The sequence below is a fragment of the Scyliorhinus canicula genome, chromosome 13 (genome assembly GCF_902713615.1).
Source record: "Scyliorhinus canicula chromosome 13, sScyCan1.1, whole genome shotgun sequence".
NCBI classification, from domain to species: Eukaryota; Metazoa; Chordata; class Chondrichthyes; order Carcharhiniformes; family Scyliorhinidae; genus Scyliorhinus; species Scyliorhinus canicula.
Window position 1 is genome coordinate 54990095 of NC_052158.1, and position 14710 is coordinate 55004804.

General features: G+C 44.3%; 1 protein-coding gene across 6 annotated transcripts in view; it reads left to right on the forward strand.

The window, feature by feature from the left end:
- cep63 (centrosomal protein 63) overlaps positions 1-14710 on the forward strand; it is a 108584-nt gene that overhangs the window by 14840 nt on the left and 79034 nt on the right. For all 6 annotated transcript variants that reach the window (XM_038816350.1, XM_038816349.1, XM_038816348.1 and 3 more), the window contains 4 exons: positions 4158-4219; positions 6713-6896; positions 12203-12298; positions 12908-13048. In XM_038816350.1, the coding sequence (XP_038672278.1) occupies positions 4176-4219; positions 6713-6896; positions 12203-12298; positions 12908-13048 (465 nt within the window). In that variant the 5' untranslated portion in view covers positions 4158-4175. The remainder of the gene's footprint in view (positions 1-4157; positions 4220-6712; positions 6897-12202; positions 12299-12907; positions 13049-14710) is intronic.

Consider the following 14710-nt stretch of genomic DNA (forward strand, 5'->3'; position numbering starts at 1 on the left):
TGTTCGGGAATGCGATTCTGTGCCGTTATTGCAAGCTGCTTGAACTGGATTCTTGCTGAGGATTATAGCGCCTTTAGATTGCCATGGAGCCTGCCCTGTCCTTGGATGCTGTCTTGAGAAATGTATTTATTAGCTTAGTGAAAAGTGTTTGTTTTACCATGGATTTTGTGTTTGTTAAATTGTGTATTTTAATGTTGTACTGTCTTGAAAGGAATGATGCTGTGTCATGCTGAATGTGTTTTGAAATGACCTGAGGTTATGAGTGAGTTTTAAAATGGGTATTTAATAGACTAGGGGCTTAATGCTAAATAGCTATCTTTTACCTATCATTTTTACCTATCAGGTGTGTTTAGAAAATAGCTGGCTTCTACAGGGGTGCACCAGGGAATTGCTGATGGGCCGACGCCTCTGGACCAGATTCCAGCTAATATTTCCCAACCTAGATAGGAAAGTGAAGTCAAAAAAGGAGGCTCAAAAGAAAAATTATGACACCCGACAACCTGATCGGACTGCCTAGATCCGCAATTTCAGGGACGGGTTGGCCCCCTTTGATCCCTGGAGTGGTAGTTGAGAAGACTTGACACTGTGTCATACAAGGTCAAGACCAGGGAGAGAACAGTAAAAAAGCAGGTGGAACAGGGAACCTTCGACTACACAGACTACTTCCCTGCTGTTACTAGACTCCTGAATGACCCTGTTAGGATCTGAACTAATCTTATGGACTGAACAGATCTTTCTATGCATCTTCTCTACAGGGGTAGCATTATATACTGTATACTACACCCATCGTCCATGTTATGTATTTTCATTATGTATCCTCTGTGTTTATCGTATGTTCTATATTTTCATGTTTGGACCAATCTGCCTGGACTGTAAGCAGAACAATACTTTCACTGTACCTCTGTACACGTGACAAAAACCGAAATCTACTCCGGGTGGTGTGACACCCTCAACGTCCTTGGAACCAAGCACTGGGGCAGAGGACTAAACCCATGGTACTCCCAACAGCCGTCCCCCAGGAGGATGAAAGTTCAGGTTCTGATATACAAACTAAGGTTATGAACCTGCAGCTGAAATCAACATTGGGGTTGAGCACCCCACACCCCGGTCTGCTTTACACCCCCATAACCGACTCCACTGACGATGGTCTCCAGGCTATTGGCGAAGCGGTGCACGAGTCTGCATGGTCGTGGGAGCGAGGGGGAATGATCTGGACACGTGGCGGAGGGAAGGGAACATGATAATCTTCATGAGGAGGACCATTAGGAATTACTCATTGATCTCTCCATGGGGCTCCTTGAATATGAGTTCCTTAGGAACAGGCAGAGGCCTGTCCAGTTGGGACTAATATTGAGCCTTTTAAATACCATCCCAGACTGGGAGTTTCTGTAAGTCCGGGGCTGGGACACTGGTGTTGTACATAGATAACCTAGATGATAGGAGCAGGAGGAGGCCTTTTTTTTTGGCCCTTCAAGCCTGCTCCGCCATTCATCACGATCATGACTGATCATCCAACTCAATAGCCTAATCCTGCTTTCTCCCCATAGCCTTTAATCCTATGCTCCCCAAGTGCTATACCAGCCGCCTCTTGAATATATTCAAAGTTTTAGCATCAATTACTTTCTGTGATAATGAATTCCACAGGCTCACCACTCTGTGTGAAGAAATATTTCCTTATCTCTGTCCGAAATGGTTTACCCTGAATCCTCAGGCTGTGACCCCTAGTTCTGGACACACCCATCATTGGCAACGTCTTCCCTGCATCTACCCTGTTTAGTCCTGTTAGAATTTTATAAGTCTCGATGAGATCCGCCCTCATTCCTCTGAACTCCAGCGAGAACAATCCCAACCTAGTCAATCTCTCCTCGTATGACAGTCCCGCCATCCCTGGAATCAGTCTCGTCAACCTTCGCTGCAGCCGCTCGAGCAAGAATACCCTTCCTCAGAGAAGGAGACCAAAACTGCCCACAATACTCCAAGTGTGGCCTCATCAAGGTCCTGTATAATTGCAGAAACACATCCCTGCTTCTATACTCGAAGCCTCTTGCAACAAAGGCCAACATACCATTAGCCTTCTTTACCGCCTACTGCACCTGCATGCTTACCTTCAGCTAATGGTGCACAAGGACATCCAGGTCCCGCTGCACACGCCCCTCTCCCAATTTACAACCATTCAGGTAGTAATCTGCCTTCCTGTTTTTGCTTCCAAAATGAATAACCTCAACACTTATCCAAATTATTCTCCAGCTGCCATTGGTTTGCCCACTCACCCAACCTGTCCAGATCTTGCTGTCGGATCCTCGTCACAATTCACCCTCCCACCTAATTTGGTATCAGCTGCAAACTTTGAGATGTTACATTTTGTTCCCTCATCCAGATCATTAATATATTTTGTGAGTAGCAGGGGTTCCAGCACCAATCCCTGCGATACCCCACTGGTTACTGCCTGCCAATTTGAAAAGGACCCATTAATCTCTACTGTTTGTTTCCTCTCTGCCAACCAGTTTTCTATCCACCTTAATACATTTCCCCCAATCCCATGCGCTTTAACTTTGCATAATAATCTCTTATGCAGGACTTTGTCAAACGCCTTCTGAAAGTCCAAATATACCACATCGACTGGCTCCCCCTAGTCGACTGTACTGGTTACCTCTTCAAAGAATTCCAACAGATTTGTCAAGCATGATTTTCCCTTCATAAATCCATGTTGACTCACTGATCCTGCCACTGCTTTCTAAATGTTCCGCTATAAAATCCTTGATAATGGATTGAAGCATTTTCCCCGCTACCGATGTTCGGCTTACTGGTCTATAATTCCCTGCTTTCTCTCTACCTCCCTTTTTGAATATCGGAGTGACGTGAGCTACCCTCCAATCTGCAGGGTCAGTTCGAGAGTCTCTAGGATCACAGAAGATGACCACCAATGCGTCCACTATTTCCAGAGCCACCTCTTTAAGCACTCTGGGATGCAGATTCTCAGTTTTATCCGCCTTCAATCCCATCAGTTTTCCCAGCACCATTTCTCTACTAATGTTGATCTCCCTCAGTTCTTCCCTCTCACTAAACCTTTCATTCTCCAACGCCTCAGGTGCAGCTTTTACTTTTGCGTTAAAATAAATTTGAATCAACCTTTAGCCTCATGTCTCCTGAATTACTACAGGGAGGTTGTTAAATTTGATCTTGTTGGAGATGGTCATTGCCTGCCACTTGTATGGTACGAATGTTACTTGTCACTAGCAGCCCAAGCCTGGTTGTTATGCAGGTCTTGCTGCATATGGACATGGACTGCTTCAGTATCATGAATGGTGTTGACTATTGTACAAGCATCAGTGAACATCGCAACTCGCCTAATGATGGAAGGAGGATCATTGGGCAGGATTTTCCGACCGCCCAGCCACATGTTTCTCGGCAGCGGGAGGAGACATGCCATTTACTGACGGCGGGATTCTCTGCTCCTGCTGCTGTCAGTGCTGTCTTGGAAACCCACGTGCGGGGTGTGCTGCCGACGATTGAATCTGCCTCCATCACACTCTCGGGTAGTGCTATCCAGATCCTAACCACTCGCTGAGTGAAACAGTTTCTCTTCATGTTGCTATTGCTTCTTGTGCCAATCACCTTAAATATGGACCCTCTCGTTCCCAGTCCTTCCACCAATGAGAACAGTTTCTCGCTATCTACTCCCTTCAGACCCCACATGATTTTGACCACGTCTATCAAGTCTCCTTTCAATCGCCTCTTCTGCAGTCAACCTGTTTCCTCGTCTTGGAGCCTAACAGAATGAGAGGATGATTGAACACCTCTATGCTGGTCATGCCTATGCTGACTCTTTGAAAAATTGATCTAAGTACTCCTACTTGCCTCAATGCTTTCTCTGCACAGTCACATAGATGTAAACCAGGTGATTTGAAAAAAGCAAAGGTAAGCTATGGGGTAGCAGAGTGAATTTAACTCATCTACTTCCAAAGAAGGAACACGTGGGAGTGTATTGTAGAAATTAGTGTGGATGTTGTGAAAGAAAAGGGTGCAATGACTCCAGATTTCATAAGTATGATGAAAGTGGAGCAGCAAATTTAATCGATTGTGGCAAATATGGTTTTGAAAACATTTATTTTCAATGAAACTTACATTTATCTCTTCCTGTCATTGTATATGTGAAGCTGGGAGGAAGGAAGGAAATGGAGGCTTTACTGGAAGCAGTGCAAAGCTTTGGCCAAGATGGGTGAGTAGAATATCTAACTCTAATGGATAGAGTATTGTTGTGCTTAGAAAATCTGATGTTTAGGGGCTTAATCTCGCTTTTGTTTTTGCCACTGTGGTGAACAGCTTCTAAATTGCATTGCTGTACAATCATACCTCAGATTTGCCCCAAAACCTAGCACAAGATTTAATTCTATGTTAGACTTTTCTTTCACTTTTTTTTTACCTTGCTAGAAGACTCCGAAGTCGCTGTGGGGAAAGAAGGGGGAGGTGGGGCTACTTGGATCACTCCTACAGAAAGCTGGCACAGACACGACGGCTACGTGATTGCCTTGCTGTTGTAAATTGTGAAAGGGAAAGGAGGGGAGAAATGGAGGATTAGGTAGTGAGAAAAAAGACAAGTGGCTACAGAGAGTGCAAAAGGAATAATGCGCAAATGTATGGTTTTCACTCCTGGACATTCTCAGTAATGGTGCAGTTGTCTTAATGCCTTTGAACCAACAAATGGGTTATGGGCAACCTCATTAATTTGGTTTGGCATGCACGGGGTGATCTATTTAAATTCATATTTTTCGTGCAGCTATATACGCACGCCAATTTAAAGTGGCTGGCTTTTGCGTGACATGGGAAGGGGCTTTTAGGTAACCATGTGGTCGTGGAATTTATGTTGGTTATTGAATTATATTTCCAGTGGATGCATCTCCGCTGGAATTATGCTCAAGTGGACAAAGCTTTTTTATAATCTGTCCTTGAGAAATGTGCGATGTTGGCAAGGTAGCATTTGGTTCGTAGTTGTCCTGAGGACATTGTGCTGAGAGACAACTATTTACTGTGTACTGGAGTCACAGGTTAGAATGGCAATTGTGAATCAAATTCCATGGTCATGCCTTCTGGTACTTGCCCACAATCCCATGGATTTTCATGCCTGGATTTTCATGCCTCAGTCTGTGTTGGAATGGAGGCTGGGATTTAAAAATTGTGACCAGCAGCCGATTCTGGCATTGCTGCTCCCATTCCCATTAGATGGGATTTTTATGACCCCGGGATAAGGGTGCAGGTAATGAGCCTGTACTCAGCAGGCTGATCCTTATCCACTTCATTGTTGGTGTTGCTATTTCGGATCATCTTTTTATGGGGTTGGATCCATTTTGATAAGAGATGTGGTCCATGGCACCTCGGGGATAATAAACTGTGGGGCCATGGAAATCTGGCCCTCTAAAACTAAATTAGCAAATTATTTAATTTTGTTACTAATTAGCCAACCTATGGGCTGCTAGCCTAGTACCAGAACATAATATTAACTTGTGATATGGTGACGCTTACAGTGGAATAAGCTAATATTTACTATCGAGAGGTGAAAAATAGCCACTGGGAGCATTGAAGGCACCCGCTTTCTCAATCATGCCCTTTGCCTGAGGTGTGGTGATGCTCAGGTTAAATCACCACCAGTCTGGTCATCTGGGACTATGGTGACTTTACCTTACCTAAAATGAATCATTAGCTGAATGGGCTGGTGAAACATATACAGAGAAATGATGGGTAGAAAGTGAAAGGAAAGTAAATAACTGAGGACAACTAAAGAAATATTTTATTTTGTTAGTTTGTTTCCAGCCTCCTTTTTTTTCAATAAATTTAGAGTACCCAATTTTTTTATTCAATTAAGGGGCAATTTAGTGTGGCCAATCCACCTAACCTGCACATGTTTGGGTTTGGGGGTGAAACCCACGCAGACATGGGGAGACTGTGCAAACTCCACACGGACAGTGACCTAGGGCCGGGAGTCAAACCCGGGTCCTCAGCGCCGTAGTCCCAGTGCCACATGCCGCCCCTCCAGCCTCTTTTGTTGATGACAATGGCTCCCATTATATATCGGCAGTGCTCTGGTATTGCATCAAAGTCCGGCGGGATTCTCCATTGCACTGGCAGTGCCCCCCCCCCCCCCCCCCCCCCCATTTACAGCTGGTGGGAACGGAGAATCCCGCTGCAGACGAGGGCACGCTGCCCAGGAAAATGCGGCTGGCGGACCCGACACTCCTACCCATTGTGTGCAACGTATGATTCCGGGAGTATGACTGTCAGGCTGTTGCTTGACTAGACTGTGGGGCAGCCCCGAAATGTTAGTGAGGAGGACTTTGCTGGGTTGAAAGGGTTGGGTTTGCCGTCATAGTTTCTGGTGCATAAGTTGATGCTGGCCCGTTTGCCTTTATTGCTTTTAAAATTTTCTGTAGTAGTTTGGTGCAACTGACTTCTTCGGCCATTTCAGAGGGCAGTTAAGAGTCAGCCACATTGCTATTGGTCTGGAGTCACATGTAGGCGAAACTGGATAAGGATGGCAGAGTCCATCCTTAAAGGACATTTTTATGGCAATCAATGATAGTTTAATGGTACCATTGCTGAGACTATGTACTGGTGTTACCTTTATTTACCAAGTCATTAAGGTAGAGAGTCTTTTAAAAAAAATAATTTCTGAATTTCTATCTCTCTCCTAATTTTTATTGTCTTTGAATGAATCAAGTTGCAGCAGTGCCCTGACCACCTGCGAGGCTGAATTACAAGAATTAATGAAGCAAATCGATATTATGGTGGCTCAGAAAAAGTCTGAATGGGAAGCGCAGTTCCATTCGGTAGAAACCAGACTGAAAGTTCGGGAACAGGAGCTCAGTGACTTTCGACTCCTGCTTGACCAGAAACACACAGAGGTAGGAGCAAAACCTCCCTCAATACCATAACCGAAAGTGGTCTTGCAGACTTTGAATTTAGCCACCTGTTACCAGGTCGGTTCAGTTGAAGAGGATATTGCAATTTCTGTATGAGTGTGGTTATAAACTGACTGGGGAGGTGTGTACATAAGGAGTGACCCTCACAGTAGACAACAACCTGGAGAGTGTGAGGCTGTGCAGGATAGCTGATCTTGGAGGGGTGGGGGGGGGGGGTGGCCGTGATTGCAGGGAGAGGGAATGGTTGGATGGGTATATCTGCCAACAGTACAAAGTGAACTTGAAAGAGTGGGGAGATGGAAGCTTTCAGTGTGACGTTCACATGAATTTAATTCAAAGATTTCCAACAAATGCTGCTGAAAACCAATTTCCTCTGACTCATTTATACAGCACTCGGAGGAGTCTGGTTTTCAGCGCCATTTGTTGGAAACCTTTGAATTAAATTAATGTGAACATCAGACTGAAAGTCCGGCACGGTAATTGAGATATTAGTGATTTCATTGCCACTGCAGTTTGCTGAAAGTTGTGAGGTTTCATTTGAGTTGCTGATGGGGCATGTTTTGATTGACACCCTGGTGAAACTCAGAACTGAAATGGTGCCTTGCTCCAATCTCATAGAATCATAGAAATCATAGAAATTTACAGGAAGCCATTTGGTCCATTGTGTCCGTTCCAATCATATCTATCCAACCTAATCACACCTTCCTGCACTAAGTCCAGATCTTCAACTTGACTACTTTACAACTGTGGTGGCAGAAGCAAAATCTGTCACCCTTTCAGGCAATGGTTCCAAGTCCTTATCACCCTCTGGATTAAAAACTGCTCCATCATCTCTGCGAATCCTTCGACCAATCATTTTATTTATTTATTTTTTATTTATTTTTTTAAAATTTAGATTACCCAATTATTTTTTCCAATTAAGGGGCAATTTAGTGTGGCCAATCCACCTAATCTGCACATTTTTGGGTTGTGGGGGCGAAACCCACGCAGACACGGGGAGAATGTACAAACTCCACACGGGCAGTGACCCAGAGCCGGGATCGAACCTGGGACCTCAGCGCCGTGAGGCGGTTGTGCTAACCACTAGGCCACCGTGCTGCCCTCATTTTAAATCTATGCCCTTAGTTTTTGACTCCTCTGCTAAGATAAATAGGTCATGTCTATTTACTTTATTTCGCCCCCTCATCATTTTGTACACCTTAGTTAAATCCATTTCAAATACCCTAATATTAACTGGGATACAGTCAGTGTAAAAGGTACAGAGGCACAGAATTCCTAAATTGAATTCAGAAGAATGTTTTTAGTTAGAATGACAAAGTCAACAAGCGATGGGCAATTCCGAATTTAGATTCAAGGAAACAGGGCTGGTGATAGGAGTACCAGTGGGAGAGCGTTTCAGGACATGTGGGAGGAAACCGGAGCACCTGGAGGAAACTCACGCAGACACGGGGAGAACGTGCAGACTCCACACACAGTGACCTAAGCCATGGCCTAGATATTTTTTTTTTTCTGACTCAACGATATTGCCCATTTTTTCTGTGCTCTCCCTATCCAAGCTGCGGTGACACAGTGGTTAGCACTGTTACCTCGCAGCTTGCAGAGTTCGATTCTGATCTTGGGTGACTGTCTGTGTGGAGTTTGCACTTTCTTCCTGTTTCCACCGGGTGCTCCGATTTCCTCCCACAATCCAAAGATGTTCTGGTTAGGTTGTTTGGCCGTGCTAAATTAGCCCTTAAGGTGGGGCTGCATGAATAGTGCAGAGGATTAGACAGAGATAGAGTGGTCTTTCGGAGGGTCGATGCAGACTCGATGGGCTGAATGGCCTTCTGCTGCACTGTAGGGGTTCTATGAAATCGGCAGTGCAGACACTGCAGGGCAAGTCCAGTGTAGGAGAATCTGGGGCGGAGAGGAGGATGTTTCCTTTTAACGATAGTAACTGCCATATGTTCAGTTAATTTCTAAAGGTCTTGATCCTTTCAATGAATGAGTTTGGGTGAATGTGTGAGGTGGGTTGGGTGGTCGAGAGGGGTAATTGGGGGGAAAGAGGTCAGTTGAGATGTTCAGTTGAGTTACACAGCTTGTAGGCTAGGCATTAACTCAACTTAAACGATCCAGTGACCCGTGTTTCGGTGGCAACTAAAAACTCATATTTCCAGACGTCAATCTTGTTGTGTTCCGTGATCTTTTCTAGCACAGAACTGCTGGTGACGTAGCCAGAACGATGATTTATTAATGTACACGTGATTAGGTAATGATCAGAGTCTTATAGAACATAGAACATAGAACAGTACAGCACAGAACAGGCCCTTCGGCCCTCGATGTTGTGCCGAGCAATGATCACCCTACTTAAACCCTCGTAACCCGTATACCCATAACCTTACACTCCGGGCAATTTAGCATGGCCAATCCACCTAACCCGCACATCTTTGGACTGTGGGAGGAAACCGGAGCACCCGGAGGAAACCCACGCACACATGGGGAGGACGTGCAGACTCCACACAGACAGTGACCCAGCCGGGAATCGAACCTGGGACCCTGGAGCTGTGAAGCATTGATGCTAACCACCATGCTACCATGAGGCCCCAACTTATACAGGCCAAGTTATCACAGAGTTACTTTAGACTCTCCTGAAAGTTGCCTTACAACTTTCTGCTGGTAGCTGGATGTCACCTGACTGATCTCTTAGAGTGAAAAGTCGCATTGCTGAGTACATGTAATACTATCTACAGGCATATCACCACAAATCTGTGCCCTTATTATTTATGATGCTTCTCGTTGTTAGGTACTTGCCATTAAGCAGAACCAGATTCTCTCTCTGTTTATTTTCCAATCTTTGTTACTCTGCCTTCAGACTCTCTTTCTAATGGCAAAACTTCAGAATATAGAAAGCCAGAAAGATCTGGGCGTGCAGGTCCACAGATCTTTGAAAGTGGCAACACAAGTGGACAAGGTAGTCAAGAAAGCATACGGGATGCTTGCTTGCATTGGATAGGGCATTGAGTATAAAAACTGGCAAGTCATGCTGCAGTTGTATAGAACCTTTGTAAGGCCGCACTTGGAATATTGCGCACAGTTCTGGCCACCACACTACCAGAAGAATGTGGAGGCTTTGAAGAAGGTGCAGAGGAGGTTTACCAGGATGTTGCCTGGTCTGGAGGGTGTTAGCAATGTGGAGAGGCTGAATAGACTAGGACTGCTTTCATTAGAACGGCGGAGGGTGAGGGGTGGCCTGATAGAGATCTACAAGATTATGAGGGGCATGGATAGAGTGGATAGGCAGGCACTCTTTCCCAGGATGGAGTGGTCAGTCACCAGGGGGCAAAGATTCGAGGAGATGTGTGAGGCAGGTTATTTTACACGGAGGGTGGTGAGTGCCTGGAACGGCTTGCCAAGGGAAGTTGTGGAAGCAGATATATAATGGCGTTCAAAACGCATCTTGACAAATACATGGATAGGATGGGTATAGAGGGATACGGCACAAGGAAGTACTGGGGGTTTTGGCCAAGGTTGGTATCATGGCAGGTACAGGCTTGGAGGGCCGAAGGGCCTGTCCTGTGCTATTTTGTTCTTTGTTTTAATTTTCTGTCTTCCATTTTTAGCTCTCCCTTTCTCCCTTCTGAATCTCTGCTCAATTTCCCAACCCAGCTAGTTAGAATTTCACCCAACAGCATAAGCAATTCTGTGCTATCTGTAACTGGATCAGTGCAGTCCTTCACTCTGAAAGTCAATCCTGCCAGATTTTCATTTCATTTAGATCATGTAGCAGGAAGTTGCCTCCTGGCTTATCATTGCACTTAAATGTGTCTGTAGGTAGCATCAGTGCTGTACGTTTTATTTGATTCTTTACGGCAAAGGTATACAGAAGAACTACTGTTGAAATTGCAGTGAATAAGAAGAAGAATAAGGATTCAAAATACAAAATACTGGAAATACTCCAACAATGCAGGCAGCATCCGGGGAAGTGAGGAACAGGGTTTTAAATTTAGGTTGATGACCTTTCATCAGGACCTCTCCTCCGTGATGAATATAAGAAATCCTCTCAAAATGCTTCACCTCAGACTTGTCACGGTTAAATTCCAGGGCAATTTATAAACAGATAAAAAATAAATAATTTTGATCCTGGGAGAGGGCAATTAGAAATACAGTGAGCAAGAAAAGGGAAAGGTCAAAGGGAAAATATATTTAAGGGGATATTGAAACCTTGGCAGGGTGGTTGGGGATCCCTCTGCAGTTTGCATGGAGGATGCCATTTATTGGTTTTCTCTTCCGCCTCCCTCCCTGTTTAACTGAAGGAAAGTCTTTGGGCACTCCCCTCTCTGCGTCGGCCCACCCCAACAACACAAAAACATCTGCTGCTTTAGATCTCGGCCAATAGCAGAATTAGCTGTTTAACTCCCAGCAAGCAGTGTGAAGGAAACCAGATTCAAAAAGTAAATTACTGGTTATCTTCAGAAGCAACCCCAAGAGACGTGAATTTCATAGAATTTACAGTGCAGAAGGAGGCCATTCGGCCCATCGAGTCTGCATCGGCTCTTGGAAAGAGCACCCTACCCAAGCCCACACCACCCTATCCACATAACCCAGTAACCCCACTCAACCAACACTAAGGGCAATTTTGGACACTAAGGGCAATTTATCATGGCCAATCCACCTAACCTGCACATCTTTGGACTGTGGGAGGAAACCGGAGCACTTGTAGGAAACCCACGGACACACGGGAGAACGTGCAGACTCCGCACAGACAGTGAGAACCTGGAGCTCTGAAGCAATTGTGCTAACCATGATGCTACCGTGCTGCCGAAAAAGTACTGTAAAAGTTATTGGTCTTGAAACCTATAAGGTGTGGAACAGATTAGCGAGAATTAGCTCCGGTGGTAGTTAAATTAAGAATGTTTGGACCTGTTTAAAGTATCGATAGTATGTAAAGCAATTGTCTTATTTTAATGTACTTCTATTTTACGTTATTTTCTATTTCTTAATAAACATTTACTTTGTTACAAAATCATCACAATTAATTCTGGATTTCACATCTCCTTGTAACATACAAGTTGCAAACACAGTTGAGAGTAGTTGTTTCAAGTTTCCCTTCTGGGATTTGAACAACTCGGCACACATCTGCTGCGTATTTTTCAGTAGTTTCTGTGTTTAATCCATATTTGAATAACTTATTCACCAACTCTGGGAGTGAAGAGCACACTCTGTGGGTAATCACTGAACTACTCTTTGATTACATGCTTGTGTGCGATTTCTCTCACAAATAACAAAGGACTGTTTCTTCTATTTTTCAGGTGGGACTATTACGACAGCAGTTACAGGACAATGAAAAGGTTCAACATGATATGGTGGTGCAATATGAAGCACAGCTGAACATATTTCGGGAAGAGGTAAGAGGTAGTCTCACAAAAACTAATTTTCTCTTTTGAAAGAGAAGCTGTATAAATTGTACATTAATATAATTATTTTCTTGACAGTTCCTCCTTCTCCCTACTGTGTCAAAGCGCTATTGTGGGGTCGCAGGTCCATAAGTACCTCATTCGCATTCCTACATCTGTGAGTCTGAACACTGTGCTGGGGGACATCAAAATCAAGCTTATCAGGTCCTCTCTTGGTGGCCACACATTAATGCTACCATATTGAATTCCTGCACAGCATCACGAGACTGAGCTGACATTTCCTCTCTTCACCTCACTGTAAATCTGGCTGACATGCTGTTGCATTCTGTACCCCACCATAACAGAGTTGAGGCTGTAGCTTTTTGTTTGTTTACCTTGCCATGAGATGGGGTTCAACATTAAAGTATCATGCCTTGGCCTAGTGTGGAAATTCTCATAGCTCAGGAGACTTACTGCACAGTTCACCAAGGGATCCCTGAGGCAAGCCAGCCCAGCTGCCTGCCCATTGCAGGCTACAGAAGTGGGGAACGTGGGGACAGAATGTATTTAGCTTTCATTCAAATTTCATATTTCAGACTCTCTTTTATTTCATACTTTCAGATTGGGAAACTGAAGAAAAGCTATGAGAAGCTGCAGAGACGACATATGAAGGACAAGAAGGACCTATGTAAGGAGGATCTGAATGACCGACATGAGAAGCAGGGCACACCTGAACTTAACAGGCTGAATAAGAAGGTTGAGGTAAACAACCCCATTTGAAATTTAGCTTGCTTGCTTTGGCCATTTTGATTATTCAGTATTTCTCCCAGAGTTTTACCAATATTTTCAGCTGTCAAGGTTCACTGAGTACACTGCATTTTTGTTTTTTCCCTGCCTGACTTTCTGCTGCAAGATGGTACTGAGGGTTTAACAGCATGGGTTATTGTGAGTGGGCACAAGTATGGTATATGACAGTCAGGTAGCTATTTGGAATTCTGTACAATTTTATCATCTTCAACCCAGGTGTCCTGAGCTAGTGCTCCACACCGGCTTTATCTAAGCCAATTTCCAAGTGTTCTCTTTCTTATATGTTTATCTAGCTTCCCTTTAAATATATATGTGATCACCTCAACTACTCTCTCTGGTAGTAAGTTCCACATTCTCACCGCACTCTGAGTAAAGATATTTTTCCTGAATTCCTTATGTGATTTATTAGTGACTATTTAATATTTAATTTTGGATTCCCTGTAAGTGGAAATACCTTGTCTACATGTACCCTTTAGAGCCCTGAACCCTGTCATAAGGGGAGGCGGTGGCATAATGGTATTGTCACTGGAATAGTAAACTGGAGACCCAGAGTAACGCTCTGACGACCCAGGTTCAAATCCCACCACTGTAGATGGTGAAATTTCAATTAAATAAAAATCTGGAGTTAAAAGTCTAATGATGACCATAGAAACCATTGTTGTTTGTCGTTAAAAACCCATCTGGTTCACTAATTTAGATATAGATTGTCATGTGTAATGAGGTACAGTGTATTATTCTGTATTCAGTCCAGGCAGATTGTTCAATACATGAGAAACAAAGGACATACGATAAATACACAATGTAAACACATACACATCGGGTGAAGCATACAGAGTATAATGCTGCAGCAATAGCAAAGATGTGTAGATCAGTTTAGTCCATATGAGGCTCATTCAGGAATCTGGTAACAGCAGGGAAGAAGCTGTTTTTGAATCACTGGACCAGGACAGATTGTTGGTGATGTGTACACCTAGGAATTTGAAGCTGTCAACCATCTCCACCTCGGCACAATTGATGCAAACAGGAGTGTGCATAACACTTCCCTTACCTGAAGTCGATGACCAGCTCCTTAGTTTTGTTGACATTGAGGTAAAGATTGTTGTTGTTGCACCATGCCACTAGGGTCTCCATCTCCCTCCTGTACTCTGACTCATCGTTTGAGATACGGTCCACTACGGTCGTGACATCAGCAAACATGGAATTGGAGCTGAATGCTGCCACACAGTCATGTGTGTAAAATTAGTATAGTAGGGGGCTAAGTGGGACTTTTGGGACCCCAGTATTGAGGACTATCGTGGAGCAGGTGTCGTTGTTTATCCTTACTCATCGTGGCCTATGCATCAAGAAGCCGAGGATCCAGTTGCAGAGGCAGGAGCCAAGTCCTAGGTTTTGGAGTTTGGATATGAGCTTGGCTGGGATTATAGTGTTGAAGGCAGAGGTTTAGTCATAGGAATCAGACGTAGGTGTCCTTGTGTTCCAGGGATGAGTGTAGAGCCAGGTAGATAGCATCTGCTGTTGACCGGCTGTGGCGGTATGCGAATTGCAGTGGATCAAGGCATTCTGGGTGTATGGAGTTGATGTGTCTCATGACCAACCTCTCGAAGCACTTCATAGAAC